Source organism: Schistocerca americana, chromosome 6 (genome assembly GCF_021461395.2).
Source record: "Schistocerca americana isolate TAMUIC-IGC-003095 chromosome 6, iqSchAmer2.1, whole genome shotgun sequence".
Lineage (NCBI taxonomy): Eukaryota > Metazoa > Arthropoda > Insecta > Orthoptera > Acrididae > Schistocerca > Schistocerca americana.
The window spans coordinates 157,449,002-157,472,066 of record NC_060124.1 but is presented as its reverse complement, the minus strand read 5'-3'; the positions used below and the strand labels follow the sequence as shown (position 1 = coordinate 157,472,066).

The 23,065-nt window shown below is 41.2% G+C and overlaps 1 protein-coding gene and 1 non-coding gene across 5 annotated transcripts in view; one reads left to right on the top strand and one right to left on the bottom strand.

Annotated features, from left to right (window-relative positions):
- Positions 1–23,065, top strand: part of LOC124619335 (protein arginine N-methyltransferase 9-like) — a 127,383-nt gene that overhangs the window by 58,346 nt on the left and 45,972 nt on the right. For 3 of the 4 annotated variants that reach the window (XM_047145648.1, XM_047145647.1, XM_047145646.1), the window contains 3 exons: positions 5,161–5,437; positions 12,100–12,677; positions 22,539–22,692. In XM_047145648.1, the coding sequence (XP_047001604.1) occupies positions 5,161–5,437; positions 12,100–12,677; positions 22,539–22,692 (1,009 nt within the window). The remainder of the gene's footprint in view (positions 1–5,160; positions 5,438–12,099; positions 12,678–22,538; positions 22,693–23,065) is intronic. The other variant, XM_047145649.1, reaches the window with a different exon arrangement.
- Positions 20,207–20,281, bottom strand: Trnai-uau. Its single transcript has one exon. It is a non-coding gene; the product is annotated as a tRNA-Ile (tRNA).

Genomic DNA, 23,065 nt, shown 5'->3' with positions numbered 1-23,065 from the left:
GGGCAAGTTCCTTTGTGTACTCTGTGTAAAATCAAACTGGTATTCCATCAGGTCCAGCAGCCTTTCCTCTTTTGAGCAATTTTAATTGTTTTTCTATCCCTCTGTCATCTATTTTGATATCTACCATTTTGTCATCTGTGCAACAATTTAGAGAAGGAACTACAGTGCAGTCATCCTCTGTGAAACAGCTTTGGAAAAAGACATTTAGTATTTCGGCCTTTAGTCTGTCATCCTCTGCTTCAGTACCATTTTGGTCACAGAGTGTCTGGACATTTTGTTTTGCTCCACCTACCGCTTTGACATAAGACCAAAATTCCTTAGGATTTTCTGCCAAGTCAGTAGATAGAACTTTACTTTCGAATTCGTTGAACGCCTCTCGCATAGCCCTCCTCACACTACATTTCGCTTTGTGTAATTTTTGTTTGTCTGCAAGGCTTTGGCTATGTTTATGTTTGCTGTGACGTTCCCTTTGCTTCTGTAGCAATTTTCTAACTTGGTTGTTGTACCACAGTGGCTCTTTTCCATCTCTTATGATCTTGCTTGGCACATACGCATCTAATGCATATTGTAAGATTTGTTTTGAACTTTGTCCACTGATCCTCAACACTATCTGTACTTGAGATAAAACTTTTGTGTTTTTGTCACTTTTGCTAAACAGAAAAATCTTCCTACCTTTTTTAATATTTCTATTTACGGCTGAAATCACCAATGCTGTAACCGTTTTATGATCACTGATTCCCTGTTCTGCGTTAACTGTTTCAAATAGTTCAGGTCTGTTTGTCGCCAGAACGTCTAATATGTTATCACCATGAGTTGGTGCTCTGTTTAACTGCTCAAGGTAGTTTTCAGATAATGCACTTAAAAAAATTTCGCTGGATTCTTTGTCACTGCCACCTGTTATAAACATTTGAGTCTCCCAGTCTATATCTGGTAAATTAAAATCTCCACCCAAAACTATAACATGGTCGGGAAATCTACAGCTGGTGAGCCAGGGGGCCTATAGAGACATCCAGTTACCATGTTTGAGCCTGCTTTAACCATGACCTTCACCAAAATTATTTCACATTTCAGATCTCTGTCAATTTTCTTCAACACTATTGCACTTTTTATCACTATAAACACGCCTCCCCCTTCACTGTCCAGCCTGTCTCTGCGGTATACATTCCAATCTGAGTTTAGAATTTCATTACTATTTACATCTGGTTTCAGCCAACTTTCCGTCCCTAGTACTATGTGGGCATTGTGACCGTTTATTAATGAGAGCGGTTCTGGGACCTTTCTATTGACACTCTTGCAGTTTACTATTACCACATTATTATTGTCATTCCATGTTGCGTTTTGCCTACTGCTACCTTGTCGCATCTCAGGAGGCATCTTGTCAGGCCTAGGGAGGGAATTCTCTAACCTAAAAAACCCCCATGTGCACTCCACACGTACTCCACTACCCTTGTAGCCACTTCCTGCATGTAGTGCACACATTACCTACTCATGGGGACCATACATTTCTCCACCTGATAGCGGAGGTCGAGAAATTTGCACCCCAGATCTCTGCAGAATTGGAGAGCCTTTGGTTTAAGCCTTCCAATCGACTCCAAACCAGAGGACCGCAATTGGTTCTGGGAACGACACTACAAATAGTTAGTTCAGATTCCACACCGTGAGCGAGGCTTTCCGCTTTTACCAACTCCGCCAACCGCCTGTATGAACTGAGAATGACCTCTGAACCCAGACGGTAGGAGACATTGGTACCGACATGAGCAACTATTTGCAGTCGGGTGCACCCAGTGCTCTCTATCACCGCCAGCAGGGCCTCCTCCACATCTCGGATGAGACCCTCCCCCCCAAGCAGACAGAGTGAACACTGACCTTCTTCCCCGGCCTTTCCGTTATTTCCCTAGGGGGCTCCATCACCCGCCTAACATTGGAGTTCCCAATCACTAATAAACTCCTCCCCCTATGTGCCTGCTTGGACCTTGCTGAAGGAGCAGCCATGTGTCCACTCACAGGCAGAGCAGGCAATGCCACACAGCCAGCCTCCACATTGACCCTCCACCTTGTGCAACGCGAACGCTGTGGAACCCGCCACTCCCCTTGGGGAGAGGGTGGCCCAACCGCGCCCGGTACCTGCGAAGATGACTCGAAAGCAGGGACCATGGGTGAAGCAATGACAAAATGTGACCTGTACATATTTTTTATTGATGAAGGAAAGAAAGAGAGAGAGAGAGAGAGAGAGAGAGAGAGAGAATCAAATGACTAGATCTGGCACATGCCTATTGTTTAATGATGAGCAACATGGCATATACAATAAGAACAATGAATCAACTAGGGAACTGCAGCTCATGTATTGATTAGATAAAATTCATTATTGTGCAGATGCTGTAGTAATTAAAATAATTACAAATTGTTCCATCAAAGATTGGAACATTTGCATAATGTAAGCATGCATTTATTAAAAGAAAAAATCGGCTGTTTGACTGCACTGAATGAAATTCCTTTTAGATCAGAGTATTTACTGCATAAAAGAAAAGTAGTCTTGACAACCTGTAACACTTTGAGGGTCAGTCATTTGGAAAAAAAAATGTTTGGCACAAAACACCAGTCGTTTATATCCTTGTTTCAAATGTCACTGGTATATTTGTGTTTAATTTATCTTAAACGATAAAGTACATTAAAGAGATCAAGCTTCAAGTTTATTTTTCATATTTATTTGAATTTCTTAATAGATTACAATTTTTAAAATTATGATGACAGAAAGTATAATTATACTAAAAAAAGTGTGAGGTGAATTCTTGAGCAATTTCAGACATAATTGCCTTTTTGTATGGAAGAGTTTGAAGCATTGTGGTATACAGAAAGGTATGGTGAAATCAGCTTGTTTCCCTCCTGCTTGTTTTGCTAGTAAATTGTCTCATCACCTGCAAACAAATCTTGGAAACTCTTGCTGTATGCTGCTTCATTGTGAGATTCATCTGTAAAACATGATGAAATGAAGACTGATAAAACAGCACTAAATTGTAACTACAGCAGCAGGACCTGTAGCAAGAAATTGTAGCATACGGCACCTTGCCAGAGTATGAATCTTCTTCACTCTTTTCCCATTCAGATATTTCTCCCTATGCTTCAGATCCTCTTGAGCTTCCAAATTTATTGCTCATTCAACAAATGTGACATATTTGTAGCAGAATTACAGAAAACTGCAAACCTAATGAGTACATGCATGAAACTGAGCACACAATGACTCAGTCAGCCACAACAGCAGCTCTTGCATTTGTTACTGGGTCTTTCAAAGTAGGTATAAATATTGACAGCAGAAGGCAGAACCTGTCAAAGGACAGATAGTGAAACGTCTGTACATTGTTCTCATATGAAATCAATGCAGTTTTCAAGTGACACATGGCTTGCACATCATGAAAATTGCAGTGCTAGGTATATTAAGGTGCAGTCCTTTTGTGCCCTGAGTTATGCTCAGGTCTGGCCACCAATGTGGTAATAGAAATTTCAAGCAATATAACAAAAGATTTGCTTCCTACAGAATCTCCCAAGATATATGAACTAATGAACATGGTTGTATGGTGAAGTGTACACTATCTTCTCACTTTTGCAGATGACATGTGAAGAAATTCATTTGATTATATGCTAAAATGAATGAAAGAAATCTGTGATATGTTCATCAAGTTCAAAGGGTGGATAGAAAGTGAAACTGGTTGAAAAGTTGAAACAGTTCAATCAGACAATAAAAAGAATTTGTTAATGAGCCTTTGAAGGTATTCTTAAAGACAAACACAATTCAACATAAGATGACAATTCCTTACACTCCAAAACAAAACTGAAGTGTGGAGTGTCTGAGTTGCACAATCATCAAAAAGGCAAAATCAATGTTGACAGATGCAATGCTGATCAAATAATTTTGAACTGTAGCCTTTAATACTGAGATGTAGCCGAAGAATCTCTCTCAGCTGTTCAAAATGTTACTCCTGAATAATTATCAAGTGATCATTAAATCAAACTGAGTCATTTACAAAACTTTGCATATTGAGCATTTTATATGTACCTACCAAAAGTGAGAAAAAAGGTAAAAGATAAATTCAAAGAACTTGCATCTGTTGGATGTTATGGAGATTTTAAAGTGTACTCTCTAATTGATCCACATTCACCAAAGATAGTTGTGAAGACCCGTGATGTGGACTTCATCAAAAATCTAAAATGCAACAGTGCAAAAGTATCACAAAGAGTACCAAACTTATAATTGACAACTATACCAATTGTGTTTCTTGTGTATATTACAGATAAATACAATTATGATATGGGCAGCACCCAGCTGGCTGCTATACCTAACATTCTTGAGACAGCAATGAGACCAACACATCCTGCTGATGATCAAAGTGCAGTTCATCTTTATTTGACATGAAATGATACAGAGCAGACAGTAATGGCACATCATCGATCAGTACAGTGACCAACATCCAGATACAAATCCCGTGCAGCTAGAAACTGGAAAATCATTGCATTAAAGAAAACTGAAAATTATACATTACAATAATGAAATTTCTTATGTGTTAGAATTCCTGAGTCAAATGTGTGTAACAAATCAAAGATTCATGATGGTTGTGAAAATGGAAATGAGCCTTAAATAATGAATGTAAGTCATAACTTGAAAAAGTGACTTGGACTTTGGCTAGTTTACCACCAAACAGGTGGTGTGCGCTGATACGAACCATCCTGGCATATTAAAACTGTGAGCCAGACTGGAACTCAAGCCCCAAATGTTCACCTTTTGCGGGAAAGTGCTCTACATGCTGAGTTATCCAAGCACTACTCATGAACCATCCTCACAGCTTTATTTCCACCAGTACCTCATCTCTTACTTTCCAAACTTCACAAAAGTTCTTCTGTGAGATTTATGAGACTAGCACTCCTGAATGAAAGGATATTGTGGAGACATGGCTTGCCACAGTCTGGAGGACGGTTTCCAGATTACAAATGTAGACTGTAACGTAACTGCTATCTTTTTCTTCTGTTAAATAACTTGAAAATCAATTTGGAAACTTCCAGCTGATAAGAAAAAAGAGTAATTTGTTAATGTGTAAATAATGTATATTTCTATGTTAATGTCATTCTAACTTTTATGAGAGGTTTTTTGACTATACGAAATGCTGACAGGGTACTGACGGAAGTGGCATCGGCCTTGAACATTGACTTCATGAACCGAGAACAATTAAGAAAATTAATACAGTGTGACAGTGTGTTCTCATGTGCTGCAAAGTGTGTGGCTGAGGGAAATATTGATGCTGCTGCTGTTTGGTTTGAACTTCATTTGGATGATGACATTGTATTGTCATCAGCTCCAGGCAGTAATAGCTGCTGGGAACAGGCAATATTCCCTGTCAAGAGACCTTTGCACATTTCCCCCAATCAAATGATAAACTTTGAGGTCAAGGTATGTAGTATTCATATGTATATGAAGTGTTGTAAATCTAATAGTAAGTAAAATCAAACAATGGAAACTCCAGGTAGGAAACTCAACAATGTAGGAAAAGGTAGATTTCTACTTACCATAAAGAAGACATGTTAAGCTGCAGACAGGCACAATTAAGACACTTACATAAAACTTTCAGCCACAACCTTTATCAGCAAAAGAGAAACACACATCATTCACATACATCAGCAAGCGCACCTCAAGCTCACACGATCACCAACTCCAGCACATTCCAGCGCATTCCAACTTGAGATGCTGGAGTTGGTAGTCATGTGTGCATGAGCTGTGCTTGGTTGTGTGTGTGAATGATGTCTGTTTCTTGTTTGCTGATGGAGGCTGTGGCCAAAAGCCTTACGTAAGTGTCTTTTAGTTATGTCTGTCTTGTTTTCACGGTGTAAAGACTGGTCCATAAAATTTCAGGCATGCAGCCACAGAAATTCAGCTTCTTCTTCTAATATTTCAGCTGAATACTGCCCAGCCATCTTCAGAGTGAGCCAAGGTGACTAACACTCCAGTTAATCACTTCGGCTCACTCTGAAGATGGCTGGACTGTATTCAGCCAAAATATTGGAAGAAGAAGCTGAATTTATGTGGCTGCACGCCAGAAATTTTATGGAATGATATTCCTTTTGTTTTGTAAATGGGGCTGAAAAACTACAAAAATGAGGTAGCATACCTTCAACTACATATTGGATTCATTATTTAGCACTTAATCTGTAAGCTCAATAATGAATTGTATCTGCCTAAACTTATGATGAATTACAACTCTATTTCCACTTATAGGAATTATTATTGTAATGGTATGCGAGGTATCCTGACCAGGGATGGGGAATCTTCTATCCAGTTGTGAAGCAAGTTTATGGTCTTTGTAATCAGGGCCAGAATGATTCCGAGCTGTAAACTTGTAATCTCCATTGTCCAGAGTAAGAGAGTGATTCTTGTATAAATGGAACGCTATACCACTATAATCCAAGTCTGGAACTGTTGCCATGTAGCGAGCTTGCATTGCTCCTTATGGAGGCCAGATTGTGATCAGGTGATTACATCACATGACTTGTTTGTTGCATGCCACCTGGTGTTAGATGTGACATGGAGGTTTTTGTTGTTTTTTTGTACCAGTGTCAAAGCTGCAGTTTTGCTTCAACCAGGATTCAAGAGTCAATACGTAACATACAAATCTTGTGCTAACTATCCCATTTTTATACATTTCAAATTGTAAACTTTACAGTGAGGGAACGAAGAATCATTATCATTTACCAAATTTTTAAAAAATAAGTTGGGTAGATATAATGTAGAAAATTTGGGCAGAAAAGTGCAGAAATATGTACACTGATTAGCCAAAACATTATGACCACAGTCCACCACAATGTCGGTTGCCGCCTGGTGGCGCTGAAGGCATGTGACATGGTAACAAAAGTATGTAAGTGGAGCAGACGTGTACGGGAGATCACCCTGGTGAAGATACGGGCTGCAAATGGAGAAATCCATTGAGATAAGCAACTTTGGCAAAGGGCAGATTACTATGACACAGAGCCTATGAATGAGTATCTCAAAAATGGTGAAGGTGGTTGAACATTCTCATGCTACTGTCGTGACCATCTACGGAAAGAGGTAGAATGACAGTGAAATTGCCACTGGACACTAAATGGTTGGACATCCACAACACTTTATAGAATGTGGGGTTTGGAGGCTTGTCTGCTCTGTAAAGTAGGATAGATGTTGATCTGTGGCATCTCTGCTGAAAGAGCACAATGCTGGTGCATGCACAAGTGTTTTGGGGCACACTGTTCATCATACATTGTTGAACATGGAACTCCACAGCAGACCACCCCTATGTGTTCACATGTTAATACAGCAACATCATTGTTTAAGATTGCAGTGGGAACAGCACCACTGGGATTCAGCTGTCAATCAGTGGAAACTTGTTGGCTCTTCGGGTGAATCACATTTTTGCTACACTTTGGTCTTCTCCACAAATGCCATCACCGAGGTGAATGCAGCTCAAAATGTGCAGTGCACCATGGTCACTGGCTGATAGGAGCAGTATTAGGCTATGAGAGACATTTTCCTGCGCTTACACGGACCTCTGCAGTAACTGAAGACACACTGACAGCTGTGAACCACCTGCATCCCTTCATGCTTGGTGTCTTCCTCGACAGCGATGTCATCTTTCAGCAGTATAACTGTCCGTGTCTCAGAGCCATAACTGTTCTACAGTGGTTTGAGGAGCATTATAGTGAACTCGTGTTGATGTCAAGTCGATCAAAGTCACATGATGTAAATCCCGTGGAACCCATCTGGGTTGCTATCGGGCACTGTTACCATGTATCAGATCAGGAGCACGTATCTGAATTACATAACCTGTGTATACACATCTAATGCCACATACCTCCACAAACCTACAAACAAACTGTCGAATCCCTGATATGCAGATTCAGTGATGTATTTTATCCCAAAGATGGAGAAACAAGCTGTTAAGCAGGTGATCATAATGTTTGGCTCATCACTGTACATACTATCAGACTAATGATTGATGGGACCAATGACCTTGCTGTTTGGTCATCCCCCCTCCCCCCCCTCCACCCCCCACCCCAAATGAACCAACCAACTAATGATTGACAGTTTGTTTTATGTTCAGAGACAAGCTGTCATGACCAGGGAAAATTTTGTTTATAGGTCATATTATAAGTAGAACAGATTCTGATGATAGTTCGTGGTGGGCATGCCTGTGCAAACTGCAAGGTGGTGATCCAGTAGACAGGATACTTGGGAAATATAATGCATCTGGACCCAAATGGCCACTGAGTTATCACTTCAATGTCAGCCAGTGTGCCAGTATACAATTACCACTTGTCAATAAGCCAAGAAGACTAAGGTTTGAGGCTGCACTCACAGTAGGAAAAAGGGCCTTAGCTATTAGATGGAAATTAAGATGGCCATATGGAGACAGAATGTTCTAGCAGGCCAGAAAGATAATGCAGGGCATCATGTGCAGTCATTCCCAACAGAAAAAGACCCTCAATATAGCGTATAAAAGGGCAGTCATTGCCCCAGCATGAAATCAGAGAGAGTAACTGGCCAGTGAAGCTGAGGCAGGAGGCAGTGGCATTGGTTGATGGTAGCATGCACTGATGGAACAGTAGCACTTCATCCACTCTGAATGGCACAACTACAACTGATAGATAAATTTTAGTATATCCATTATGGATGACGAACTGCAACTTTGATTTAAATTGGTGATTTATCTGGGTATAAATATGTGGCCAGTCACTTTTTTTGTATTTTAGATATGATATATTGTACTGTTAACTACACATGGATGACACAATAGTACTTTTCAATGATTGAAAAGAAGAACTAAATAACCTAGCAGATGAAATGAATGAAATGCACCCAAACATCAAATTCACTTTTGAATATCAGACAGCTGAAGGAATTAATTTCCGTGATATGACTATTTACAGTCACAGTAATAAGCATGCTTTCCAAATATATAGAAAAGCCACTAACACTTATTGCCATAGTCAATACCTCCTGCCACCTGAATCAACATAAAACACTTTCTTCAGGTCATCTGTAAACCACATGCTCCGCATCCCCATCAGTGAACCAGACGAATGTAACGAAATTAACATACTTAAATCTATAGCCCAAAATAATGAGTATAACACCTTCTTTATAAACACCCAAATTAAAAAATACAAAGCAAACTTAAGCAACCACCATCACCATTATAAGATAAGAAAGAAATGCCAAAACTTGACAGATTTGTGGTCCTTGACAAAGTGTCATACAAACTTGCAAATCTTTTCAGACAAAATGATATAAAAATATCCTTCTACACAGACAGTAAACTACAGAATAAAATTATTCACAATAATAAATCCACTGAAGAGTGGCATCTAAAATCCGGCATATACATTGTCACATGCTCCGGTTCTTGCTTCTGTATAGGACAAACAGGTAGAAATTGTGCAATCCACTACAAAGAATATATGGATACCCTTCGACTCAAAAAGTAAAATAAGTCCAGCATTGCATCACATATTGCTCATCATGAACACTTTGTTGGTGATATCAATAACAATCTTTTTGTTCTACACATTACTGAAAAAGGGTTACAGATGGATCTCCTTGAACAATTAGAGATTTACATTCACAAGGTAAAATCACCTCAAAAAATCCTTAACAAACAAACTGAATGCAGAACTCTTTCTTCCAGAATTTGCAAGACATCCTGGCACAAAAACACCAAAAATGAGTGGCATTCTGTAATTCATTCACTCTTTAATTACATAGTTAATAGTTTGCTATATTTTGTTTACATTTTGTGAACCTTTTTAATCCACAATACTTGCATATTGTGAATATATAAGAACACGCCTGCAGCTAGCAAGACTCACATGAATATACTATCTGTATTTGCAAATATTTATTTTGTAATGCAATGCATCTCATGTCAAAGATCGTGGTGTAGCAAAATGTTATATCTATTGTATACATATCCCTTGTATTTACATCCAGTGTTACCATTCTGTAAAAAAATGTGAAACCAAGTGTTGCTAAATACTGTGTATATTTGTGTGTCACCTGATAATGTTCACTATGGGAATGGATTTACTGTGGATACCACGTAGCAGTGCACTAAAAGTACTCAAAACGTAACAATTTCTGTTCCATAAATGTTTCATTACTGATAACTAAATTTCCATCATTTTTGCCAGCCCCATCATCTCAGCACCTGGCTACACTTGGTCCATGGTATAATATTCCTGTAACACCTCCATCCGATGATGAGCCCACAGTGGCTCGAAAACTAGTTAATGGTATAATAAATCATATCTAAAATCCAGAAAAGCAGTTGGTTCCATATTTATACCCAGATAAATGACAAATGTTATATAAATAACAAGCTTACAAGTTTTATGAAAAGGATAGTTGCTACTCACCATATAGTGGAGATGCTGAGACGCAGACAGGAACAACAAAAAGACTGTCAAACATAGCTCTCGGCCAAACAGGCCTTCATCAGAATTAGACAGAAAAACCACACACACACACACACACACACACACACACACACACACACACAAGTGTATGTGTTTTGTCTAATCCTGATGAAGGCCTGTTTGGCTGAAAGATTTGTTTGACAACCTTTTTGTTGGGCCTATCTGTGACTCAGCATCTTCACTATGTGGTGAGTGGCGACTATCCTTTTCATAATATTGTCATTATTCCATCCTGGATTTTCCAAGCTTACAAGTTTCTTGTAAATGTTTCATTGAATAGTGTTTTACAGAGATAGCCTGTCTTTGTATCAAATAGCAGTGGAGCAGATTTCATTTGAGAGTAGAAATAAGTTGCTAAATAGTATTTGTGTTCTGTGAATTAGACCAGTGGCCACAGATATAATAATTAGCACAAGTTCCCATTGCTTTAGTAGTTAGGCCAAGGGTCCTCTGATTCAATAGATGACAGGACAAGTGCCAACAACAGCACTTGCCTATGTGTTAGGCACCCCAGGTAGTGCATTTAATAGTGATTAGAACAAGAAGCAACACGGTTCTTGTCTCTTTATAGTGGGAGGCCCATGTTTAATAGGATAGAATCATAGCGAAAGGGGTTCTGGCTGATGTATGTGTGTTGGTGGATTTGTTGGTCAAACACCATGTACATAAATATTTCTAATGGCAAATAAACTTGTTTAAAGAGTTCATATCATCTCACTTCCTTGGTAGTTCACCATCTCTGTCAAACATTCTTCTCTGTTTCTAGTACCAACCTTAAAAGACCAAGGTGGTTCTGCTCCCTCTCGACTTTGTAATAAAAATTAATTAGGGTGGTGGTGGTGGTGGTTAGTGTTTAATGTCCCGTTGACAACGAGGTCATTAGAGACGGAGCGCAAGCTCGGGTTAGGGAAGGATTGGGAAGGAAATCGGCCGTGCCCTTTCAAAGGAACCATCCCGACATTTGCCTGAAACGATTTAGGGAAATCACGGAAAACCTAAATCAGGATGGCCGGAGACGGGATTGAACCATCGTCCTCCCGAATGCGAGTCCAGTGTGCTAACCACTGCGCCACCTCGCTCGGTCGAAATTAATTAGGGAAAAGCACAACATAACAGTATTGTCATCAACATTGCGATTGCGCCATGCAGGCAAAACCAACTCTGTTTTGGTAGCTTGGACCTGTGCTGGGATGCAATAAGCTTGTAATTTTCCAGTATCCAAGTAATTATTTGAATTCAGCCCTACTTACCCCTGAGTGAAGTGATACGTCTCTTCCATTTCATATGCATACACTTTGTTTCTTGTGAATGTGTAACTTTAATAATTGAAGTCTAAGTCTACCATGTATTTATGTTTAATGAATTTAAAACTACAATTTAATGTTTAATGCCAGTTGACAATCTGTTATCATAATGCTATCTGACTGCATATTTGTTCATCATGGTATGACATTAAGAGCAATTGCCTCACCACTTTTCCACATTCTATTGTATGTTGTACTGTAATTAATAATGACACTCATTAATGGGAATTGATTTGTTGTTCCAGTTAATGTGTGAGTTTGAAACAAAGGTTAAAATTTGATTTTTATTAATGTGAATTCAAATTTCTAGCTTTCTGGAAGAAAACTGTGTGTTGACATCAGTGTAACTGATGAAATTGAGGTCATACAATCAAACAAAACTCAGGAATTGGAGCACAATCTATCAGTGCAACGAGAAGATCCACAGAAATCAACTTCTGAAATTCATGAAATGTTAAATGCAGTGCAGTTACAGCATGATGGGAACATATATGTTTCACAAGAGCTTGTGAAGAGTCTTAATGATTCTCACTGGATAAGTGCAGTGAGAAATGTGTGCAAGATGACTGAAGTGGTTTGCAGCCAAAAAGTATTAGATATGTCACATTTTCCTATGTTGGGTCTGAGTTTACTTGAAGAACAAAAAGATAATTCATCTGACACAGACAGCAGTCTGGTTTGTATAACACGAATACCTGGTGATGAATTAGCAATTAGGACATGGGCAAAAATTCATGGAATAAACAATTCTCTCATAAAATGCATACGTGAACATGAGATCAGTGATTTAGAGTCAAATGGACAAACATTTGATCTCATTATGACTCAACCCTTTGAAACAACTGGTGAGCTGAGAGAGAAAACATTTAATTCACTGAGCACAATCAGGTAAGCATTTTGTATGGGATAGTTAAATTTGGTAGTATGTAACCAAAAACACATTACAAAGATGCACATAACAGATACTGGTGCAAAAATGTGCCCAACTGTAAATTTTCAAACAGAGTAATGACAGATGTGTGGAGTCACTCTTAACACTGAATGTTTGCTTTCTTTCACCCTTTCAACACACCTTCATGAATATGTGCCTTAGAGGTCATGGTTTTGAATCCCAGAAGTTTTGCTCTAATTTTTCTTCCATATCTTCATATACATGCCCATGTTTTTGCTCCACTTTTGTGTGTGTAATTCACTAATTGTTACGGAAGATGTATGATGTGCTGTTCCACATTTTCACCATAAAATTTTCTCTTCATTCAACATAGCTGAATGTGTTGACCATAGATGTTGCATCAAATTTTGTTGAAAGATGGGCGATTTTCAAAGGTAAATAATTTGTAAGGTTTGCCAGAACTTAAGAGAAGGTGGAATCAGTGAAATGCGAATGAAGTAATAATTCAATGGATTTGAAAACTGACAATCAATGTAGCTATTGATGAGAGGGCACAAAATCTGAAATAGGATATATCTATTTGAACATCAAGCAAATTGATGAAGAGGCTGGGGTCAGCATGAGGATTTGACCATTCTGTGATTGATTTTCAAACAGTTCACTTTCATGATATTTATTTATCTATGCTAGAATGGTGAAAAGAAATCTGCTGGCATCAAACATTGGCCTTAATTTGAGGAAGAAATATCTGAGAATATACCTTTGGAGCACAGCATTGTATGGAAGTAAATCATGGAGTGGGGGGAGGGGAACCATAGAAGAAGAGAAGTGCCTCCTGTCCCTCCCTTCCTGACTGGGTATTTGTGTTGCCCTCATCATTTCATCATCATCATCATCATCATCATCATCATCATCATCTCTCCCTCACCCTCTCCCTTTCTCCCTCTCCCTCTCCCTCTCCCTCTCCCTCTCCTGCCTTATTAACAATAATGAGTTTGATTGATAAAAACAGGTAGCTTTTTTGCCTGTGTTATCAGGAAGGACTTTCCTGTGCTTAATCCAATAACTTTCAGCTGTCACACATCATTTAATTGAAATTGTTGATCAACAGTCTTTTTTTTTTTTTTTTTTTTAGTACTCTGTCACAATTAAAACCATTTATTCTTAGCTAATACATATCATTGTATCAAACAATCAAAACTCCAAGTAGGAGTATCAACAATGTAGGAAAAGATACTCATAGATTGCTACTTAATGTAAAGAAGACACATCAAGTTGCAGACTGGTGCACTTAATAGACATTTACATAGAGCTTTTGGCCACAACCTTCATCAGTAAAATAGAGACTCATACACACTATCCACACACAGGCAAGCACACCTAACACACACACACACACACACACACACACACACACACAAACACACACACCAGCAATCTGGAGGTGCGGTGGCGGTGATGGTGGTGGGGGGGGGGGGGGGGGTGGAGGTGTAAGGATAGTAGTGTACAGGTGGGGAGAGAAACAAACACTGTCTGATGGAGTGTGCAGGGACTAGACTGCCAACCAGGCACAGCATCAGAAGGTTGTGGGCAAGGAGGTGGGGAAAAAAGGAGAGGAGCGAAAAAGGACGGGTGGATGCATTGGCAGAGGGCTGCAAATAAACAGGTAGGAAGATGAGAATAAGGAAGAGATGACAGGAGAGATGGGGTGGAGACTGTTGGGTGGAGGGTGTGGGAACAGTATGTTACCGTAGGTTGAAGCTGGGTTGAAGCTGGGATAATTACTGGAGTGGAGAATGTGTTGTATGGATAAGTTCCATCTGCGCAGTTCAGAAAATTTGGTGGTGGATGGAAGGATCCAGATGGCTCAGGTAGTGAAGCAGCCATTGAAATCAAGTGAGTTATGTTCAGCTGCATGTTGTGCCACAGGGGGTCTACTTTGCTCTAGGTCACAGTTTGGCGGTGGCTGTTCATTCTAGTGGACAGCTGGTTGGTAGTCATACCAATATAAGAAGCTGTGCAATGGTTGCAGCAGAGCTGGTGTGCAACATGGCTGCTTTCACAGGTGGCCTTGCCTTTAATGGGGTAGGATAAACCTGTGACAGGACTGGAATAGGAAGTGCTGCTGGGTGGATGTATGGAGCAGGTTTTGCACCTGGGTGTTCCACAGGGATATGATCCTTGTGGCAAGGGCTGGGATTGGGAGTAGCACAAGGACGGACTAGGATGTTGTGGAGGTTGGATGGGCGACAGAGCAGCACTTTAGAAGGGTGGTGGAAGGATTGGGGCTGTGAGGGGTAATGATGTGGGAGATCTGTTTGCGGACTAGGTCTGTGGATAGTGCCTGTCTGTGAATGCCTTGGTGAGACCCTCAGCATTCTGAGCAAGGGAGTTTTGTCACTGCAGAAACACCATCCTCTCCCACTAACCCCAAGAACCAGCCACAAAGGAGTGTCTTCTTCATCACCCAGTACCACCCTGGACTGGAACAACTGAACCACATCCTTCGCCAGGGCTTTGATTACCTGTCATCATGCCCTGAAATGAGGGACATCCTACTCGATATGCTTCCTACCCCTCCTAAAGTGGTGTACTGTCAAGCACCCAACCTCCACAACATCCTAGTCCATCCTTATGCCACTCCCAATCCCAACCCTTGCCACAAGGATCATGTCCCTGTGGAAGACCCAGATGCAAAACCTGTCCAGTCCACCCACCCAGCACTTCCTGTTCCAGTTCTGCCACAGATTTATCTTACTCCAACAGGGGCCAGACCACCTGTGAAAACAGCCATGTCATTTACCAGCTCTGCTGCAATCATTGCACAGCTTTGTATATTGACAGACTACCAATCAGCTGTCTACTAGGAGGAATAACCAGTGCCAGACTGTCGCCAAGCGCAAAGTAGACTACGCTATGGCACAACATGATGCTGAAGATAACACACTTGATTTCAGTGGCTGCTTCACTACGCCTTTCCTTCAACACTAGCTTTTCTGAACTGTGCACATGGGAGTCATCGTTACAACACATTCTCTGTTCCCGAAATTATCCCGGCCTCAAACTATGGTAACATAATGGTCCTCCACACTACAGTCTCCATCCACTCTGTCCTATCATCTCCTCCCCATTCTCATATCCCATCCTGTTTATTGCAGCCCTCTGCCAATGCATCCTCCTGTCTTTCCCTGCTCCTCTCCCTTTTTGCTCCTTTTTTCCCCACCTTCCTGCCCCACAACCTCCTGATGCTATGTTTGTTGACAGTCTAGTCCCTGCACACTCCACCAGACAGCATTTGTCTCTCTCCTCACCCATACACTACTGTCCCTTTCCCTTCCCCATGCCCTTCAGATTGCTGCTTGTATCCTGCGTGATAGTTGCGTTCTGTCCCCCAAAATGCTGGAGTTGGCAGTTTTGTGTGTGTGTATGTGTGTGTGTGTGTGTGTGTGTGTGTGTGTGTGTTTTACTGATGAAGGCTGTGGCTGAAAGCTTTGTGTAAGTATCTTTTAATTGTGCCTGTCTGCAACTTGACATCTCTTCTTTATGGTAAGTAGCAATCCTTCTTTTCCTAGATTGTTGTACATATCATTGAATGAGCTGCAGATATTAATCTCTTTTTTCAAGTTCTTTTTACTAACTGATTCTACAGTTTGAATCTTTTTTCTTAATAAGCATTGCAGCGAAATTTTTTTTGTGTTACAAAAAATGTAATTTATACTTTGCATATTCCTCCATGGTTCAGTAGAGAGTGACCAGTACCACGATGTATCACCTGCTAACAATACCAGGGTCAAGCATACTCTGCTTTCACTGGCTACTGCAGTTTGCCAATGAAGGCATGTGAAACATAACAGGTCAAACAAATAAAACAATAAAAAATCCAGGTTGATGTATCAACAATTATGAAAAGGATAGCTTGTTACTCACCATAAAAAAGACACATTGAGTTACAGGCAGGCACAACACAGAGGCTGATTTTCAGTATTGTTGAACAAACAAACAGTGTTGGCTCTTACAAGGAAATTTCTCGTAATGTAATACAGTAGGTCACTGTATTCATTTAAAGCTCATCTATTCTCTTACTGCAGTGTGTTTTCCCATAACTTGTTTTCGCATAACTTTCGGGTTGTGCACATCAAATTCACACTGTAAAACTCAACACAGGGGGAAACTGACAGTTCAGCTCATTGTTTCTGTTCTGAGAGTGGAGACAAAGTAATGCCAAATGTGATGGTTATGGTGCGGGCTTTTCCAAGAGCTGTATTCCAGAGATGTTTCGTGCAGTTGGCATATTAATAGTCTAAGTGTAGGGGCCTACTTTGAGGGTGATTGAGTACCAAAGCCTTCATTGCTTAAGGCATGAGCCTTGGAAAAGAGAGGAGTGAGCATGAAATTCCTATCCCTCAATACAAATTATGTTCCTCATGATTTCCTATACGAATTAATATGAATGCTGAAACAGTTCCCTCCAAAGGACATGCTCAGTGTCTTCCCTGCCTCGTCTTGTCCAATGTGAGCTTGTACTACATCTCTAATGACTTCATCACCAATGGTGCATTAATCCCTTAATCTTCCTTCTTTTCATTTGTGTGTATACAGTGTAGCTGAACAGGGTTATGATACTTCTCAAACAGATTCGTAATGCTTAGTAATATTTTACCTCTCTCTGTAATGTTTTATATCCACTAAGTGTGAAATCTCCCATTAAATAAAACCTTGTATAGCCCAAGTTTAAGAAGTAAAAGAATGAAAGAGAGAGGGAGAGAGAGAGAGAGAGAGAGAGAGATATGACAGGAGTTCATGGCATAGTGAGCAGTTTGCAGATCTCACTACAATTAGCTGTTTCTTATCTGTTTCTTATTTATGATACTAACACCAACCAAACTCATTGTTATCAATTCACTCTTGAAAGATTCAAGAAAACTTTGGACAGAAACTTTGGCGATCTAAAAATCTCTTTTCATTGTATACAATTTTAAATATAAAAACAAAGATGAGGTGACTTACCGAACGAAAGCGCAGGCAGGTCGATAGACACACAAACAAACACAAACATACACACAAAATTCAAGCTTTCGCAACAAACTGTTGCCTCATCAGGAAAGAGGGAAGGAGAGGGGAAGACGAAAGGAAGTGGGTTTTAAGGGAGAGGGTAAGGAGTCATTCCAATCCCGGGAGCGGAAAGACTTACCTTAGGGGGAAAAAAGGACAGGTATTACTCGCACTCACGCACATATCCATCCACACATACAAACACAAGCAGACATATTTAAAAGGTAACCCCATCCCCGATGTCCAGGCGGAGCTTCAAGGAATCCTCAGAACCTTAGGCCCCCTGCAAAACCTTTCACCTGACTCCATCAACCTCCTGACCCCACCGACACCCCGCACCCCTACCTTCTACCTTCTTCCTAAAATCCACAAACCCAATCATCCCGGCCGCCCCATTGTAGCTGGTTACCAAGCCCCTACAGAACGTATCTCTGCCTACGTAGATCAACACCTTCAACCCATTACATGCAGTCTCCCATCCTTCATCAAAGACACCAACCACTTCCTTGAACGCCTGGAATCCTTACCCAATCTGTTACCCCCGGAAACCATCCTTGTAACCATTGATGCCACGTCCTTATACACAAATATTCCACACGTCCAGGGCCTCGCTGCGATGGAGCATTTCCTTTCACGCCGATCACCTGCCACCCTACCTAAAACCTCTTTCCTCATTACCTTAGCCAGCTTCATCCTGACCCACAACTTCTTCACTTTTGAAGGCCAGACATACCAACAATTAAAGGGAACAGCCATGGGTACTAGGATGGCCCCCTCGTACGCCAACCTATTCATGGGTCGCTTAGAGGAAGCCTTCTTGGTTACCCAAGTCTGCCAACCCAAAGTGTGGTACAGATTTATTGATGACATCTTCATGATCTGGACTCACAGTGAAGAATAACTCCAGAATTTCCTCTCCAACCTCAACTCCTTTGGTTCCATCAGATTCACCTGGTCCTACTCCAAAGCCCATGCCACTTTCCTTGACGTTGACCTCCACCTGTCCAATGGCCAACTTCACACGTCCGTCCACATCAAACCCACCAACAAGCAACAGTACCTCCATTATGACAGCTGCCACCCATTCCACATCAAACGGTCCCTTTCCTACAGCCTAGGTCTTCGTGGCAAACGAATCTGCTCCAGTCCAGAATCCCTGAATCATTACACCAACAACCTGACAACAGCTTTCGCATCCCGCAACTACCCTCCCGACCTGGTACAGAAGCAAATAACCAGAGCCAATTCCTCATCCCCTCAAACCCAGAATCCCCCACAGAAGAACCACAAAAGTGCCCCACTTGTGACAGGATACTTTCCCGGACTGGACCAGACTCTGAATGTGGCTCTCCAGCAGGGATACGACTTCCTCAAATCCTGCCCTGAAATGAGATCCATCCTTCATGAAATCCCCCCCCCCCCCCCTCCGCCAAGAGTGTCTTTCCGCCGCCCACCTAACCTTCGTAACCTGTTAGTTCATCCCTATGAAATCCCCAAACCACCTACCCTACCCTCTGGCTCCTATCCTTGTAACCGCCCCCGATGCAAAACCTGTCCCATGCACCCTCCCACCACCACCTACTCCAGTCCTGTAACCCGGAAGGTGTACACGATCAAAGGCAGAGCCACGTGTGAAAGCACCCACGTGATTTACCAACTGACCTGCCTACACTGTGATGCATTCTATGTGGGAATGACCAGCAACAAACTGTCCATTCGCATGAATGGACACAGGCAGACAGTGTTTGTTGGTAATGAGGATCACCCTGTGGCTAAAGATGCCTTGGTGCACAGCCAGCACATCTTGGCACAGTGTTACACCGTCCGGGTTATCTGGATACTTCTCACCAACACCAACCTATCCGAACTCCGGAGATGGGAACTTGCCCTTCAGTATATCCTCTCTTCTCGTCATCCGCCAGGCCTCAATCTCCGCTGGTCTTTTAAATATGTCTGCTTGTGTCTGTATGTGTGGATGGATATGTGCGTAAGTGCGAGTAATACCTGTCCTTTTTTCCCCCTAAGGTGAGTCTTTCCGCTCCCGGGATTGGAATGACTCCTTACCCTCTCCCTTAAAACCCACTTCCCTTCGTCTTCCCCTCTCCTTCCCTCTTTCCTGATGAGGCAACAGTTTGTTGCGAAAGCTTGAATTTTGTGTGTGTGTTTGTGTTTGTTTGTGTGTCTATCGACCTGCCAGCGCTTTCGTTCGGTAAGTCACCTCATCTTTGTTTTTATATATAATTTTTTCCACGTGGAATGTTTCCCTCTATTATATTGATATACAATTTTAAACATAGATTTCTTTTCACTATATGATATAACATATGATGGGCGTTACAGGGTTAAGGGGCACTAAGCCAGTAATTATCAACATTTAGGAACAACAACATTCAATTATGAAATTAGAATGAAATCCAGACCATTAGCTGCTTACAGGTGTTGATAAATATCAACGGGGATACTTGAAAATGTGTGACCCGACCGGGACTCGAACCCGGGATCTCCTGCTTATATGGCAGAAGCTCTGTCCGACTGAGCCATCGAGGACACAGAGGATAGTGCGATTGCTGGAACTTATCTCTGGCATGCTCCCCGTGATACCCAGATTTCCAACTTACTGTCCACACACTACATTTGTAGTGTCCCTGCCCACTGTACTCCCTACTCGCAGCGGTCAATCTACTGATTCCCATAAGAGTTTGAGCAATGTGAGTGCATCCACATTGAAGAAGATCACTGGCCGGTAAGCTGAACATGTCCAAAAGAACAGATACCATCTTCAGATACATTCAATTATTGTGCAGAATACAATTCAGAACTCTTGTGTTGATTATAAGATTGAGTTCCTCAAACAAGAGATCCTGCAGAATGGATGGTATATCAATGAAAATACATATGTTTTTTATACATGGGTTCTCCTGCCACCTCTTGGTGAGTAGATTTTTTTATCTACCCAGGTACAGAACATACGGTATGAAATATGCCCTAAAAATGCAGGATTACATCAGCCCTAAGGGAGATAAGAGATTTGAAATTCTTTGTTTGTCACAGATCCTGCTACAATAGAGGCATAAGTGGTGTGTATAGGTTACTTAGTTCATTACAAATTTGATCTCAAATACGATCTAAAAAAAATCAACAGACCAAAGACCAAAAGCAATAAGGGGATCAAGTTCAAGAATGTACAGGACATTCTGCCAAGCAACCACATCAAATTTGAGTTGGCTCGTGACTAACTGGTGTGTGGCAGACATGTACCTAAAGTTTAAGATCAGATATGTTAGCTACCTAAACACAATGCGTACTGTGGTGGGGTTCATCATTGGGTTGGATCTCAACTGCTGAAAGATTGCTTCAGAAGTGAATTTTGATGCTGGCCCAGAGTCCAGTTGAAAAGTGATATGTTGATCACCACAGATGAGACTGAACAACAATTGCCTCTCTCTTGGTATTCCTGCTGGACGCATCTTGTGTGTTACATAAACCTGTGTTTGTAACAAGTGCCGTGTAGCATTTGTGTCACTATTGTAGAAAACTGACACCATATACTGCCAGAACCATAAGCAGTACAAATGGTGTGGCATATGCTGTTCAAAGCAGTTGAGATGATATGGCAAATCAAAGTGCATCAATAATTGAATTTCCATTGTTGTAATAGTCTGGTTTATTAATACAACACTGAAAGTTCCTGGAAGGAGTAAAGGTGACCATGCAGCTGATGAATTGAGCACTTGTCTGGTGCAGAAGCAAGACTGAAATTGTTCATCTTTTGATCAATATCCTTCCTTAGAGCTAAGTGACTAAGCGATGCATACACACGCAAATGTACATGCACGGTTGTGTTAACCCTGCTAGATGCCATTTCAGTGCATTGCAGGCTGACTGGGTTAAGGGGTTGTGTCAGGAGGAGCATAGTTGAGAAGATTGAGGGGGAGAAAGGGAAGGTGGACGCTAGGAATGTAATTTCCTGGAAGGAGAGGCAGTAAAGAAACGAGATAGAAACGTGGTATTGACGAGCTCACCTCAGCACTGTTGCCAGTGGCACACAATGTTATGGCAGAGTGGTTGGGTGGGGAGGTGGGGGTGGGGGTGGGGGGGGGGGGGAGAGGAAGACAAAGACTGTGGAGAGGATGTGTGGGTGCAGGTTAATAGAGTGTGGAGGGAGCCTTGGGCACAGGGAGAAGGTGAGTTTGAGGCAGGGGTTAGGAGTTAGTAGGGATGAGGCCAGGGGAGTTGTGGGGTTAAAGAATGTGTTGTAAGGACAATTTCCTAGTACATAATTCAGAGAAGCTGGTATTCTGGTGGTGGTGAAGGGCAACAATTCAGAAGCAGCCACTGAAGTTAAGCCCATTGTTCTCGGCAATATGCTCTGCCGTTAGGCGACCTACTTTGCTGTTGACCACAGTTCAATAAAAGCTATTTATTTGGATGGACAGGAGTTACAACAGAGTTAACTTGTATTTGTCAGAGGGTGCAGTTAAATTTTGGAGTGCACTGACACACTTTACATATGTTCTTTTTAGTGGAAAACGACTGCTTTGTTATTGTTCATGAGTACATTGATCACTAGCAGTGCAGGCCATTTTTCTTTATCATTTCATTCTGACAGCAGCTTTATGATTGTCCTATTGGTAATAAATATTTTGCCTCCAGTGGAACTTCAGCAGAGAGCTGCTGAAGTCGGACACTGCTGTGGGTCAACCTCCAGAACTTGAAAATATCACTGGTTCTTTGTGCACTGTAAAATGTAGTATTTATCACCATGTCCGAACTTTGTTTGAGACTTTTTTCCTTCTTTTCTTTAGGAAACTTTTGAATAGAGAAGGCATTCTGTTACCTAAGTCTATTTCTGTAGACTGTAAGTTAGTACAGTCTGAATGGATTAAAAAGGTATCAGGAGTACGTGATATCAGTTGCACATGTGGGTATGATATCGCTGATTTCATCAATGAGTACCAGGTATGTTATTAACAGTTGTATATCTGGATTTTTTTTGTGCATTGCTGTAGATTATAATAACTTGTTGTTTGATTATTTACTTTAGATTCTGGGTTTGTTAAGATAATGGGTACGTTATGTCATTATTTCCGAAGTGCCTCTTGAAACATGACTCAAGTTTGGTATGCCAGAATGGGGTATCTGGTGAATTTACACATTTGTATACATATGAACTCAACTAACCTTTTTTGATCATCAGTCTTCTGACTGGTTTGACATGGTTCAACATGAATTCCTCTCCTATGGCAACCTATTCATCTTGGGGTGGCACTTATACCCAACATCCTCAATTACTTGTATACAATCCGACCTTTGAGGGCCCCTACAGTTTTTA